The sequence below is a fragment of the Micromys minutus genome, assembly GCF_963924665.1.
Source record: "Micromys minutus genome assembly, chromosome: 17".
NCBI classification, from domain to species: Eukaryota; Metazoa; Chordata; class Mammalia; order Rodentia; family Muridae; genus Micromys; species Micromys minutus.
In genome coordinates, this window is record NC_137952.1 from 49,065,578 (window position 1) to 49,080,004 (window position 14,427).

Genomic DNA, 14,427 nt, shown 5'->3' on the forward strand with positions numbered 1-14,427 from the left:
CCTCCATGGCCTCTGCACCAGCTCCTGCTTCCTGACCTGCTTGAGTTCCAGTCCTGACTTCCTTTGGTGATAAACAGCAATGTGGAAGTGTGAGCTGAATAAACTCTCTCCTCCCCAACTTGCTTGTTGGTCGTGATATTTTGAGCAGGAATAGAAACCCTGACTAAGACATTTGAGGACAAGGAACTTGCTCAGTTTTTTTTTCCTTCCCAACATCCACCAAGAAAGGCAGCCTGAGACAGCCCCGAACCAAAAGCTGGTGCTTTGATCTTGGACTCCCCAGACCTGAGACTGTGCAAAAATAATTCCTGTACTTATAAATTATTCAGTCTATGGCACTGTATAATAGCAAATCAAACAGGTTTAGACACATCCCTACTTTAAGAAACGGGCAAAAGAGGTGAACGGACACATTAACAAAGAAACATTAACAGATGAAACTCAGACAATACCTAACATCATTAGTTACTGGAGGACGCAAATGCAGACCCAGCCAGACTCGCTGCATACCTAGCAGAGAAACAAAACAAGAACCAAAGCAAAGACTGTGGCAGAAAGCTCTGTCTGGAGGGTAAAGCTGGAGCTCATTCGGAACTAGGGGGACTGCAACCACGACCAGGTACAGCAGAAACCTGGTGTGTGGCCTCTGAGCATTCCTGCTGGATTCGAGTCCCTTCTTGGGCAGCACTGAGAATACGGAAGGGAGCCCAAGGCAGGATGATTAAAAACTCCAGGCCAGCCTGGGTCACAGAACAAGACTGACTCAAAAGGAAAAAGAAGGGGAGGTTATTCAAGACTATAATGAGGCCATTAGAAAGTAATTAGGGTTGGGGGAATGTCATCAGGATCCACTGATAAATCCTGCTAGCTTCATGAGAAGAGAAAAATCAAAGGACACAGACATGAACAGGACACACACACACACACACACACACACACACACAAGACTTGTTGTCATGTGGTGCTCTGTAAGACATTACCAGCAGGAACACTGTACCTAGATTAAGCCCCCAACCGTAAATCTCCAGGTCTGTAAGTCAACACGATCCTTTGTATAGATTGCCCATGCTATTCACTGCATCACTGGCAATAGAAAAGAGGCCAACACAGCAAAGCAATCTGAAAACCAACTTGGCAGTCACTCATGAAGCATGCGAACGAACAGCCCATGCTTCCTGGAAGAGAAGGTAATCTAAGGGACATAGTTTATGTCCTCTGAAATCTATCACTGTTTACTGTGTGAACAGAGGACAAGCCTCAAAGGAACAGCACTCAGAAGCAGGTAGATGGACTGAGAGAGTTCTAGCAGTCAGACTCGGGACTTGTTCCCAGACCTCTAAGGTCAACTCCCTCCACAACAATGTGCATAAAGACTCGGAGTATGGGACCCTCCGGGACTGGACAGCGTTCCGAGCAGCCGTGGCTCCGATACGTACCTCCCTCGTCCCACCAGTGACCAGAGACACCTGAGGAGCAGTCTGCATGATCTGCTGCAGGATGGTGATGTAGGTCTGAATTTCCAGAAGATTCTGTTGCAGACGGAAAGCATTTCCATTAGAAGTTGGACTGCTGGAATCCCCCACCCCATCCCCCCACCGTATGTGAGCCCAGGAATGAGTGCCTGCACACACCGTCCCACAGCTGTGACCACACTAGGAAGGTCTGATGGCATCGAACAGTAGGCATTCCACATCTTCAGGGACCTTCACACACTGCCACTGGCCTCACAGAGCCCTGGGTGACAGGTGCCCGAGAAGAAAGAGGACCCAACAAGGCCTGAAAGCTACAGAGGACTATGATAGCACAGGGCAGTGTTGCAGTGAGAGGGCAACTTTAGCCAGCCACGCCTACACTAAGTGACTTACTGGATGTGACTGTCTTCTCAGTAAGCTTTCAGATTCTCCTGGAATAAGAGTTCTTTTCTAAGACAGGAATGCCTGCTGACCTTTACCGGACACTGCTCCTTCCCTAGCTCTGAGTAATGACTGAAAACGAAACCCTCTACAGAAAACAGCCTTGACCAGTCATTAGTCAACTTGTCCAGGAAACTACGAGGGCCCCAGCCCAGGCCAACCTCTGACCATCAGGTGAGCCCAATGCTCCTCTCTCCTGCTATCCCCATAGCCCTCCACTAATGTAACTGGGACATGGGGGCCTCTGATCGTGGGGGGCTGACTTGAGCCCTCCTCCTCAGGGTGGGTCCCAACACATAGCGAATGGGAGCTTAACCTTTGTCCTCAATGCCTACTTTAGGCCGGCTCCAGGCATTAGATTAGATAAATATCAGGAAGCTGGAAGGTGTGAAGAAGGAAACAAGGGCCTGGTGAGATTACCAGGGAGAGAGCACTACAGTTCAGTGTGCCGGCACACACAGGGAGGTGGGGAGAGTGGGAGGGAACACAGGGAGGTGGGGAGAGTGGGAGGGAACACAGGGCTAGCTGGACCCTTGCCCTGCTCCAGACTGTCTGTAAATTCCCAAGTTGTCTTAGTTTGAGTTTGCCTAGAAGCAGCTCCCCAGAGAAAGATCTGGGTGTAGACAGCTAAGTTGGGCAATGGCTTGGAGCCATGTGACTAACAGGACAGGGAAGAGGCAGGGAAGAGACACTGGCTAAGCAGGGTGTGTCATCTGTTGCACTTCTGTGGGCACGGAGATCAGCCACTGAACACAGCTGCTGTGGGGCCAGGGAATTCCCCAATACTTCCATGAGACAGCGTCTTTCTACTGCTACAATACACTCTGTGGCCAAGAGACACAGACACTGTATCGATGAAACAAGGACCCCAGAAAAGGGAACCACAGAATGAAAGCTTCACCAAGAAATCCTAGCCTGGGATGAGAACAGATAGAGGCCTTCAGGACAAATAAGAAACCCCCATTCACCCTAGGAATAGAGTCCTAACAGTTAACCTGCAGCTAACTCTACACAGAACACTTTCTGGCTTTGGTTTCCTCTTTTTTTTTTTTTTTTTTTTTTTTTTCCTACAAAATAACAAGGAAGATTGGGAAGGGGATACAAATTCTGGTCTCAGCTGTACAAAACCTCTTTCCCTTTATCCCAGTGATTCTCAACCTAAGGGTCACGACTGCTTTGGAGTTAGATGACCCTTTCACATGGGGGTCACCTAAGACTGTGGGAAAACATTATGATTTATAACAGTAGCATAAAATACAGTTATGAAGTAGCAACAAAAGTAATTTTGTGGTTGGGGGCGGGGCACCACAACAAGAGGAACTGTACTAAAAGGTTGCAGCTTTAGGAAGATTGAGAACCACTGTTTTCCCCATTCCTGTCTCCAGGTTCCTGCTGGTAAGTCAAAGCACAACAGACCTAAGATTCAGGTTACAATATGGGCAGTCAGAGAATACCAGAGCCTAACACACTGCCTTCCCTTTCTGTTAACCCATGATTAACCCAGAGCACCAAAGAGGATACGGCGCACATTCTGAAGACAGGAAGCAGCCTAGAGAGGCCAGGCTGCTCACTCACAATTATACAGGGCTAGGATTTGATTTCCAGTGTGCAAGGCCTCCAGCATCACATCTGTAAGAGGCATGTAGGAGTGGAAAGGTCGGGATACTCTGGAGGCTGAAAAAAGACGCTCCTAGCTGAAGAGGATGACAACCCCACAGGAAGAACAGCAGTATCAACTAATCCAGACCCTTCAGAGCTCCCAGAGACTAAACTACCAACCAAAGAGCATACATGAGCTGGCCCATGGCATCTCCCCGCCCCCCACACACACACATAGTTGGCAGAGGACTGCCCTATCTGGCCTCAGTGGGAAAGGATGTGCTGAATCCTATAGTAACATAATGCCCCAATGAAAGGGGATGAAGAACTCATGGAGAGGGAACAAGAAAGGGGGGCAATGGTGCCTTGTAGCTAAGCAAGTTTGAATGGTTCGGTGTGATGTTCTCTGAACCCTACTGCTGGATGCTGTGAGGTGCACTCAGGCAAGCCCCAAAGTTGCGACATGCATGGATTGGTCAAGGACCTCCAAGGGACTTCTTTGGCCAACAACTCAACCCAATGTTTCCCATTCCCAACATTGAAGCCCTGCCTGCCTACAAAGGATGACAGAGATCCAAAGAGTTAACCTTGTGGCACAGCTCCTCATACCCAAGTCCTGCACTGAAACAGCTGGTCTGCCAGGAGTTCTGATGCACCTAAGATCACAGGCTCACAGGAAGGACAGGTTCCAGCCAGAGACAGCAAGATCAACTAACACCGGAGATAACCAAATGGTGAGAGCCAAGCACAAGAAACTAAACAACAGAAACCAAGGCCACTTGGCATCATCAGAACACAGTTCTCCCACTATAGCAAGTCCTGGATACCCCAACACACCAGAAAAGCAAGATTTGGATTTAAAATCACATCTCATAATGATGATAGAGCACTTTAAGAAGAACCTGAATAATTCCCTTAAAGGAATACAAGAGAACACAGGTAAACAGGTAGAAGCCCTTACAAAGGAAGCATAAAAATCCCTGAAAGAATTACAGCAAAACCAAAACAGGTGAAGAAACTGAACAAAACAATCCAGGATCTAAAAATGGAAATAAAAACAATAAAGAAATCACAGAGGAAAACAACCCTGGAGATAGAAAACCTAGGAAAGAGATCAGGAGTCATAGATGCAAGCATCACTAACAATACAAGAGATAAAAGAGAGAATCTCAGGGGCAGAAGATACCATAGAAAACATTGACACAACAGTCAAAGAAAATGCAAAACGCACAAAGCTCCTAACCCAAAACATACAGGAAATCCAGACACAATGAGAAGACCAAACCTAAGGATAATATGTATAGAAGAGAGAGAAGATTGCCAACTTACAGGGCCAGTAAATATCTTCAACAAAATTATAGAAGAAAACTTACCTAACATAAGAAAAGAGATACCCATGAACATACAAGGAGTCTACAGAACTCGAAATAGATTGAACTAGAAAAGAAATTCTTCCTGTCACATACCAATCAAAACACTAAATGCACAAAACAAAGAAAGGATATTAAAAGCAGTAAGGGAAAAGATCAAATAATATACAAAGACAAACCTTTCAGAATTACATCAGACTTCTCACCAGAGACTCTAAAAGCTAGAAGATCCTGGGCAGTAAGAGAACACAAACGCCAGTCAAGGCTATTATACCCAGAAAAACTCTCAATTAATATAGATGAAGAAATCATGATATTTCATGACAAAACCAGATTTATACAATATCTTTATACAATCCAGCCCTACAAAGGATAATAGATGGAAAACTACAACACAAGGAGGAAAACTATACCCTAGAAAAAGAAAGAAAGTAATCTTCTTTCAACAAACACAAAAGAGGGAAACACAAACATAATTCCACCACTAACAACAAAAATAACAGGAAGCAACAATCTATTTTTCTTAATATATCTTAACATCAATGGACTCAAGTCCCCCAATGAAAAGACATACACAAAAAGACTAGATACGTAAACAGGACCCAGCATTTTGTTGCATACGGGAAATACACCTCATTGACAAAGACAGACAATACCATAGAGTAAAGGACTGAAAAACTTTTTTCCAAGAAAATGGTCCCAAGAAACTAGCTGGAGTAGCTATTCTAATACTGAATAAAATTGACTTTCAACCAAAAGTTATCAAAAAAGATAAGGAAAGACACTTCATACTAGTCTACCAAGATGAACTCTCAATTCTGAACATCTATGCTCCAAATGCAAGGGCATCCACATTCATAAAAGAAACTTTACTAAATCTCAAGTCATATATTACACCACACACAATAATAACGGAAGACTTCAATGCCCTACTCTCATCAATGGACAGATCATGGAAGCAGAAACTGAACAGAGACCCAGTGAAACTAACAGAAGTTATGAACCAAATGGGTTTAACAGATATTTATAGAATATTACATACTAAATAAAAATAATATATCTTCTTTTCAACACCTCATGGTACCTTCTCCAAAATTGACCATATAATCAGTCACAAAAGAAGCCTCAACAGGTACAAGAAGATTGAAATAATTTCATGCATCCTATCAGATCACTATGGACTAAGGCTGGTCTTCAATAAAAACAAAAACAACAGAAATCCCACATACACATGAAAGCTGAACGATGCTTTACTCAATAACTTGATCAAGGAAGAAATAAAAAAAGAAATTAAAGACTTTCTAGAATTTAATGAAAATGAAGGAACAAAGGAATGTCTTGTCAGGCATCAACAGGAGGAGAAGCCTTTGGTCCTGGGAAGGCTTGATGCCCTAGTGTGGGAAATGTCAGGGTGGGGAGGCTGGAGTGGGTGGGTGGGTGAGGAGCACCCTCACAGAAGCAGGGGAAGGTGAATGAGATAAAGGGTTTCTGGAGAGGAAACTGGAAAGGTGGATAACATTTAAAATGTAAATAAAGAAAATATTCAATAAAAAAGGATTAAATGCAAAAAATAAAAGAAGGAAAAAAAGAAGGGGCAGCATCTAGAATTTAAATAAATAAAATAATTTAGATAAATAGATAGATAGATAGATGATAGATAGATAGGTAAGTAGATAGGTAGATAGGTAGATAGATAGGTAGATAGATGGGTAGATAGATGGGTAGATAGATAGGTAGATAGGTAGATAGATAGGTAGGTAGATAGGTAGATAGGTAGATAGATATTTAAAGAAGGCTCCTAAAAGAAGATGTTAACTTGTTGCTTCAAATGCTAAGGCCTGTAACACAATACCTTAAACACACACACACACACATATGCATACATTTTCTCTCTTTTCTGTATTTTTCTGAGATAAAATAGTTGACTGCTTAGTAGAGATAGAGCTGCCTAGATCATTTTGTAAATTATGACACTAAATTTTGTAACTTACAGACACCAAAACCTAACATGTCAATCCCTGTAGTATCCTGGTGCTGCCCACTGGTGTTCTCTGTGCCCCTCTAGCTGGGTAAGTGCTGTCCAGTGGCCTGCTTGTGCCAGTCTAGGGCCTGTGGTCACAAGCTGTTCACTCTGGCAATGAGTCTCCTGTTCAACCAAATCCACACGGGGCTTCCCACACGCCTGGTTGGTTACCTTTTTGTACCTGTCCTTGGCCACACTGATATCTGCCTGAAGAAACTGTGCTTCCAACTGAAGGTGCAGGTTACGCAATAAGGCTTCATCAGCTTCCTGAAAGAAAAACAACAAAACCAAACAAAAGCCACACCAGGGTCACATGAGCACTTAGGTATAAAGTGAACTAGTGTAGAAACTCAGGGACCAGGTGGGAACTTAGTAAAACACAGATTGTTGTTCAGTAGGTCTAGCTCTCGTTTCTCTCTCTCTCTCTCTCTCTCTCTCTCTCTCTCTCTCTCTCTCTCTCTCTCTCTCTCTCTCCCCACACACACATACACACACACACACACACACACACACACACACACACACACACACGTGAGCCATTTTGCATGTGTGGAAGTCAGAAGACAACTTTCAGGAGCTGATTCTCTCCTTCCACCATGGATTCCTGAAATCTAAGCAGGTTTATAGCAAATGCTTTTCTCCATCTTGCCAGCCCTACACACAGGAGTTTTAAATAAAGCAGTAGGCTCGTCGTCATTAGACTTGGTTGAGAACAATAGTTCTCATTATGGGGAAGTTTTGAACTCAAGGGGCCATTTGACAATGTCCAGAGGTACATTGAGGTACCCTACAATAGTTCTTCACACCCCACCACACTCACACAACAAAGAATATTATAGCCTAAATGTCTACAGTGCCAGACTTCAGAAACTTTATCAAGAAAAAGCCAAAAGTTTAGATATACTCACATACCAAATAGCCTTTAGATGTACATACATATATGCTTGTTCCATATCTTGTCATCTTGTCATCAGTAACTTGAGTTTCAAGACCAAACACATATGAAGGTGGGGGAAAAGAAGTGACTCCACAAAGTTGTCTTCTGGTCTTCACACACACACACACACACACACACACACACACACACAGCATGTACCCCCATCCCACCTCCACATTATACACACACACTTACATACACATACAATAATAATAACAATAATCTAATAATTTTAAAGGTTGTGCTCACATCTGAAATTGACTTAAATGCTTCAGTATGTTTGGTGCAACATTACAGATTTGTCAGGAATCCCCACTCCCCAAGACATCACTGCCTAGGCACACCTGGCCAGTACCTGAGACATTGCCAAATGGTTTTTTTACTGACTTCTTAAGAGCTCTTCATGATGGATGCTAGTAATGGATTTTCATTAATTAAAGTAGATACTCTTTTAGTCAAACTATTTGTACTGGCTGGTTTTGTGTCAACTTGACACAGCTGGAGTTATCACAGAGAAAGGAGCCTCAGTTGAGCAAATGCCTCCATGAGATCCAGCTGTAAGGCATTTTCTCAACTAGTGATCAAGGGGAGAGGGCCCAGCCCATTGTGGGTGGAGCCATCCCTGGGCTGGTAGACTTGGGTTCTATAAGAAAGCAGGCTGAGCAAGCCAGGGGAAGCAAGCCAGTAAGTAACATCCCTCCATGGCCTCTGCATCAGCTCCTGTTTCCTGACTTGCTTGAGTTCCAGTCCTGACTTCCTTTGGTGATGAAAAAAGATATGGAAGTGTAAGCTGAATAAACCCTTTCCTCCCCAACTTGCTTCTTGGTCATGATGTTTGTGCGGGAATAGAAACCCTGACTAAGACACTATTTAAGAGACACTGCTCTCCAGGGAGAGAGTTAAAATAACCAAGATAAGTGGATGGCCAGGATTTGTTGCAACGCTCCCCATTTTGACTGTTAGCCCAGCAGAGCCCTTAGAATGTATTCTCTGCAATGTCACCCAGTTCTCTAACTGTTCTTATAAAAAGACCATAGATGTAGGAAGATCCCTAATTGTCCAATGCTGACAGCCAGGGTTGAGACACTCTGACTCTACAGTGGGACCTGCCTCGAGAGGGCATCCCAGACACTGCTGTCTTTACACCTAGGATACTGGGAGTTCATTCATGCCGCCACGGGCTATTGGGGTCTGTGTCAGAATAAGCACTCAGAATGTATCCCCCACCTCCCTCAGGAATGCCACTTTGATGTGTAGGGCTTGCCACCCTGGAACTGGAGTTGTCTGAGACAGATGTGGAATGTCAGAAAAGGACACAGAGCCAATTTCTTGGATGCTTTCTACTTTCTCTGTCCCTTTTAAGCCCATATGATATGATGGGGTGATGAGTCTTTTATTTCATTTTTTACCAAAATGAACCTATATTTGACCCACAATTACTGGAGAATTAGAAATGGAATTCCAAGCACCCCCTGTCCCTTGCACTACTGCTGAGAGATCACTCAGAATCTTACAGATTGGAGAACATTGGTCTGCTCCCATTTTTTTGAAAAGCCAGTGATGCCTTCCTTCAAGTAAAGTATACCATGAAAGCCACTGAATAGGATCAAAGCAGAGGCCCTTTGTTTATTTTTCCTTTGAGATGGAAATGGACCATATACATGCTAAGGACACAGGGTCATCTCCCTGCAGATCATAATAGAACACATCTGTCCAGAAATTCTAGTTCCTTAGTGCCTTCAACCAAACTCATGGAACGATGGTTCTAGCAAGTACATTTCAAGCCTAACGTATTTTGGATGGATCAATGGGTCCTTCCGTTCACTAACGGAAACTAACAGATGGTCCCCGCCATGGGGTTCTCTGGGAGGCTGAGTGGAGAGCCCATCCTACCACACACCTACCATCCCTCCACACCTCCCCCTGCAGATGATGCCAGGACCAGCTTTGGCTCCAACAAGGCAATATTTCAAAGCCACCTGTGATGATCATAAAAATGGGATTGGTGTCTTTAAAATAAGATAACCAGATGCTTCTGTAAGCACATGTTTTGTTTGGAAGACAACCATGTACTAAGCCGCCCAGAAAAATCCCAGAGGTGATCCAGCTCTTCGGAACTGTGCAGCTGCTGATACGGTGAGAATTTATTTTGGAAGCGTGTTCTTTTATTTGTGCCAGAGCACAGAAATGTGTGGACGCCTGTGTTTTCACGATGCCTGAGACGCTGTCAGCTGAATTTCCAAATGCTGCAGCAACAGAAGCATCTAGGTTTTTCAGAATTGAGTGCCTGCGTCAACTGTCTAATTTAAGAAAATAACCCAACTCTGATATTTCATGAACTTGAAACACAGTAGACAGTTCACAAAACAGAGAGCTAGCTACAACTGCATATGCTCTTGAAGATTCCAACACCCCTTCCAGGTGCTGAGGACATACAATGAGGTTTCCAGTGACCCAGAATATTTACAGCTCCACTCCACTGCACCAGGGGTGGAAACCAGGGTTCTGCACATGCTGTGAAAGCACTTTACTACCAAGTCATTTTTGAGAAAGGAACCAGAGAGACAGTTAAAGTTCAAGGCAGCCTTGACAACTTCAAACCCCAGCCGCTAAGGAATGGAGAACCAAGTTCATTAAAGCCACTGGCGAGCTAGGATTTCATTTAAAAGCCCTTTTCCTTCAACCCTGGATATCAAAAACATCTTCCCAGAAATGCTACAAGTTGCTCTTCCCATCTGGGTGAGCTGAAACTCCTCTCCTTGGCCTCATGTCTGCTCTCCCCGTTTTTCCTCTGTCTTCCTTTCCCGAATGTCTCTCCACACTCCAGCCTCCTCCAAGATGCCTCCCTTCCCAGTCCCACACCCCTCCTCTGCCCAGAGTAAGGAATTCTTGGACATGTAGAAGCTGGTAACCCTGAAGGTGGTCAATTCATTTTCTGTCTTTCCTGCCCTGGGCTTCAGGGCCTCCTCTTTCCCACAGCAGACATCAGAGGTAGCTTTTTATGGTTTTTAATGTTTTTAAGTAAAAAACCTAGAAGCTACATCAATTTCAATTGTTCATTTTAAAGAAAAGAGGGAGAGTAAAGCTTCAAAGTTCACTTCTTAGAGCCCTCTCAACGATAGCAAACTCGGGAATTATTGGTAGTAGGATCGTCTAAGTGTGCTTATGTGGCAATGAGTTATAAAGGCCGTGCAAGCCTGATGTTTATTTAAAAGCCATCTGCAGTTCCTGCCCCATCCAAAGGCTGAGCATGTGACCACCTTTGACCACACCGTTCTAAGTGTTACGTTGAGGGTTTTATTTCCCTTCAGAGCAAGTCACAAAGCGGCTTGCTTTAAAGGATGTGCTGTTGAGAGCCAAATCTGTTCTGGTCTAGAAGTCCAATTCCATGAGCAATGTGAACTTTTAACAGGTGTGTGAACAAAGACTGAATCCATGTCTTCCCACAGCTACACCCAAGGGTGGAATCCTCTTGTAAGGGACATTCCAGGAAATGACCCTGAGACTAATGGAGAAGCAAAGAGTCAGTTTGACTAAGCAAACATCTCCAGACTTGTTGAGCAAAAAATCTCTGACCCAAGTCTGCCAAGATGGCTGAGCAGTTAAGATATTTGCTGCCAAGGCTGATGACATTAGTTCAGCTCCCAAGATCTATGTGGTGGGAGAGAACAGACTCCCGAAGGTACCCTCTGACCACATGCAATGGCACATGTGACCAGACATATGAACAACAACAATAAAAAAATAAATGAAAAATCACATTTCTGACCAACAGGAAGAGAATTATTCCACTCTTCCAACCGCCTTCTCAGCTGATGACATCAGCAGACAGAGAGCAACGTGATACAGAGATGAAGCCGGGCAGACAGATAACCATCGCAAACAGGGCTCGATTCTTATAGAAACCCTGGAGACGTGTGGAGCTCTCTCCTCTGAGGGAAAGACAACTGGGGAACTTACCCATGCACTGCTGACCCTCAGTGACTAAGGTTCACTTCCTGGGCTGTGCACGCCCAGTGCTTCTAGGTTGAGTGAATCATGTTTCCCAGCAAGAGGTGCAGGAAGTCTCCTTGTGCCTCAAACTTGTGCTAACCGGTCAACTGTCCCAGGATAAGGATCCTATCAAGATCTAGAGAACACCTTTAACCTGCAGCACTTGACTTCATGTCTGGTTTCTGGGGGACTGCTTCCCTGATCGTCTTTAAAAAGTAGAGAATGAGCCATGGATACAACGCATTCCAGCCTATGCCCGCCATGAATGGGGTGCAGAGTTCCGAAGCTGCTTAAACTTATGGGGAACTTCACTGGAGAAAGACATGACTGGGCTGGTTTCTTTCTAGGAGTAGCATCTGCCCCATCAATCAGAGGCTGATCTTGGACTCCCACAAACTGACCCAAGGACCTACCCAGTCCAGTGTTTACATGACTTCACTTAACCCAAGTGTGATTACTGTTCACTCTGCTTGTAACAACAGCCTTTCGAGGTCACTTCTCCTCTGGATGTAGGCCACCCCAGTGCACTGAACTAATAAACCTCTTGCTTTTGCATCGATCCCCAATCTCTTGTCTCATTCATGGGAGCCTCAAATACATAAGACTCAATTTGGGTCTTGCAAATAGAAGTATGAATTTGTACAAGAAACACTGTATCTGGATGAATTTGCACAAGAAACACTGTATCCAGATAAAACATCAGTGGACTGTTTGCTGCAATGCTACCATATTTTGATGGACTATATACAGTTCAAGGCTAAAGTGCTGGGAGCTTGGTAGCCAGGGTAGAGGTATCAAGAGGTAATAGGACCTTCAAAGGGTGGGGCATAGTACGAGGGTCTTACATCCACTACCCCAACTATGGCTTTCTATTTTGTCATGCACGCTTACCTCACAAGTTCCCACAACTGAACTAAGCCAGGGCCCCCCTTCACTAGATCCTGTGGTATGTGTTTGTACTATCAACTTCCAAAACTGTGAGGTAAAAAACTCTCTCTCTTCATTACAAGTTTCCCATCCTTGGGTACTTCATCGTGGAAAACAGGTTAACACACCTAGAGTGACATATCAGCTTCCCGGTCTATGTTTCTCTCATGAGGCCACATACAATGCACCATAAGGTGCTTTTGTGTGTTGGTTCACTCCCAAAGGCTCACAGACATTAAAAGAAGAAAATCGTAGCAAGACAAATGCTAAAGTAAAGGGAAGCGGGCTGTGGGAAAGAACTACTATCATTCAGTAGCTGTAAGAAGCTCCTTGAACCCAAGGCTGTGGTCTGCTCACCTTGTTAAGCCGTCCCAGCATTTCCTTTAGCACCAGCTGACATTCACACTCATTTTCATATCTGCAAATCGGACACACAGGCAAGTTAGGCAGCTTCTAGGCTTTCGGTGTTACAGATCACATTACCGATGTAAAGTTCAATCTCAGACAATACCGTGCCCTTTTCTTTAAGGGAGCAATTTTAATCTTAAAGAAAGAGCTAATTCCACACTTCCTTGCCCACAGCTTCCCAATAATTATCATACCACTGAGCACATATTAAACAAAAATAATGGGAAATATAAACGGCATTGAAGTCTTCCACCCTGGAGCACCTCAGCTGCTTCCCATCTGGCACCTGAGAATGAGGCATTATACCTCAGCATAGCTGCAACCCAAACTGTTGTAAGACCCCAGGGAGTCTTAGCTCAGGAGTGCGACCCACGGAACACAATTAGACGATAGACCGTTGTAATAACAAGAGGCTTTTATGTGCATGGGGTTGCTCATCCTCGCAGGGAGAGTCAACCCCAAACTCAAAAAGCACACATCTTTTATACTTTCTGGTGAGGGGGGGGGGGGTGAACTACTATTTTACCATTGGTCAGCAGTATAATTTTCAGAAAGAGAAGAGGAAGGGGGAGGACATGGGGGAGGAACTTTGGCAGTAAGGTTGTTGACAATTTGCATTCTCCTTGGAATTCAGTACAGGGACGGGTAGGGGAGCTGTTCCTAAAGCAGTCATTTTCTTTTGTCTTAACTCAGCTTGGTCAGTATAGCTTGACCTGTCCACTAAAACTTTGTTTTTACATTTTCAGAACCTGGTTTATATATTTCAAAATTTTGAGGGGTTTTGTCCTTGTTTTGTTTCTCAGAATTAGGTGATTAGGGCATGAGTTAACTATGACATGCGTCAGGACCCTATCTAGGGCTTTCTAGAGGCCCAGGTGGCTATCAGTCAGTATATCCTGCGGTTTTTCTGAGAATTACTCTGGGCCATTGTTTTTATTTGTCAGGCACAGGTGGGATCTCGTAGCCTTGGGATAACTGGAAAGTCTCTGAGTCTGACTTCAGTCATTTCTGTGTCTTTAGGGGCTCACATTCTAGTAAATTCTGTCTTTGTCTACTTTTTCAAAAATGGATGTTTTGGAAAAGTCTCAGAGGCCCTAAAAGCTTTGTTTTTTACATCAAAACATGGGACCGAGACAGTCCTGTTCAGTGTGTAACACATGACAGATTTCCTCGGGTGACGTGTTCCTTCACATTTGCAACATGACAATGTTTGTTTTATATGACTCACCCTCACAGCCAAGGAAAGGCATTATTGCT

The 14,427-nt window shown here is 44.2% G+C and overlaps 1 protein-coding gene across 1 annotated transcript in view; it reads right to left on the reverse strand.

Moving 5' to 3' along the window:
• The window catches only part of BFSP1 (beaded filament structural protein 1), a gene marked incomplete at both ends in the record, with an annotated part of 32,999 nt that overhangs the window by 14,953 nt on the left and 3,619 nt on the right, over positions 1–14,427 (reverse strand). Inside the window, 3 exons of the mRNA XM_080931677.1 lie at positions 1,437–1,529; positions 7,077–7,172; positions 13,120–13,180. Of these exons, the coding sequence (XP_080787803.1) occupies positions 1,437–1,529; positions 7,077–7,172; positions 13,120–13,180 (250 nt within the window). The remainder of the gene's footprint in view (positions 1–1,436; positions 1,530–7,076; positions 7,173–13,119; positions 13,181–14,427) is intronic.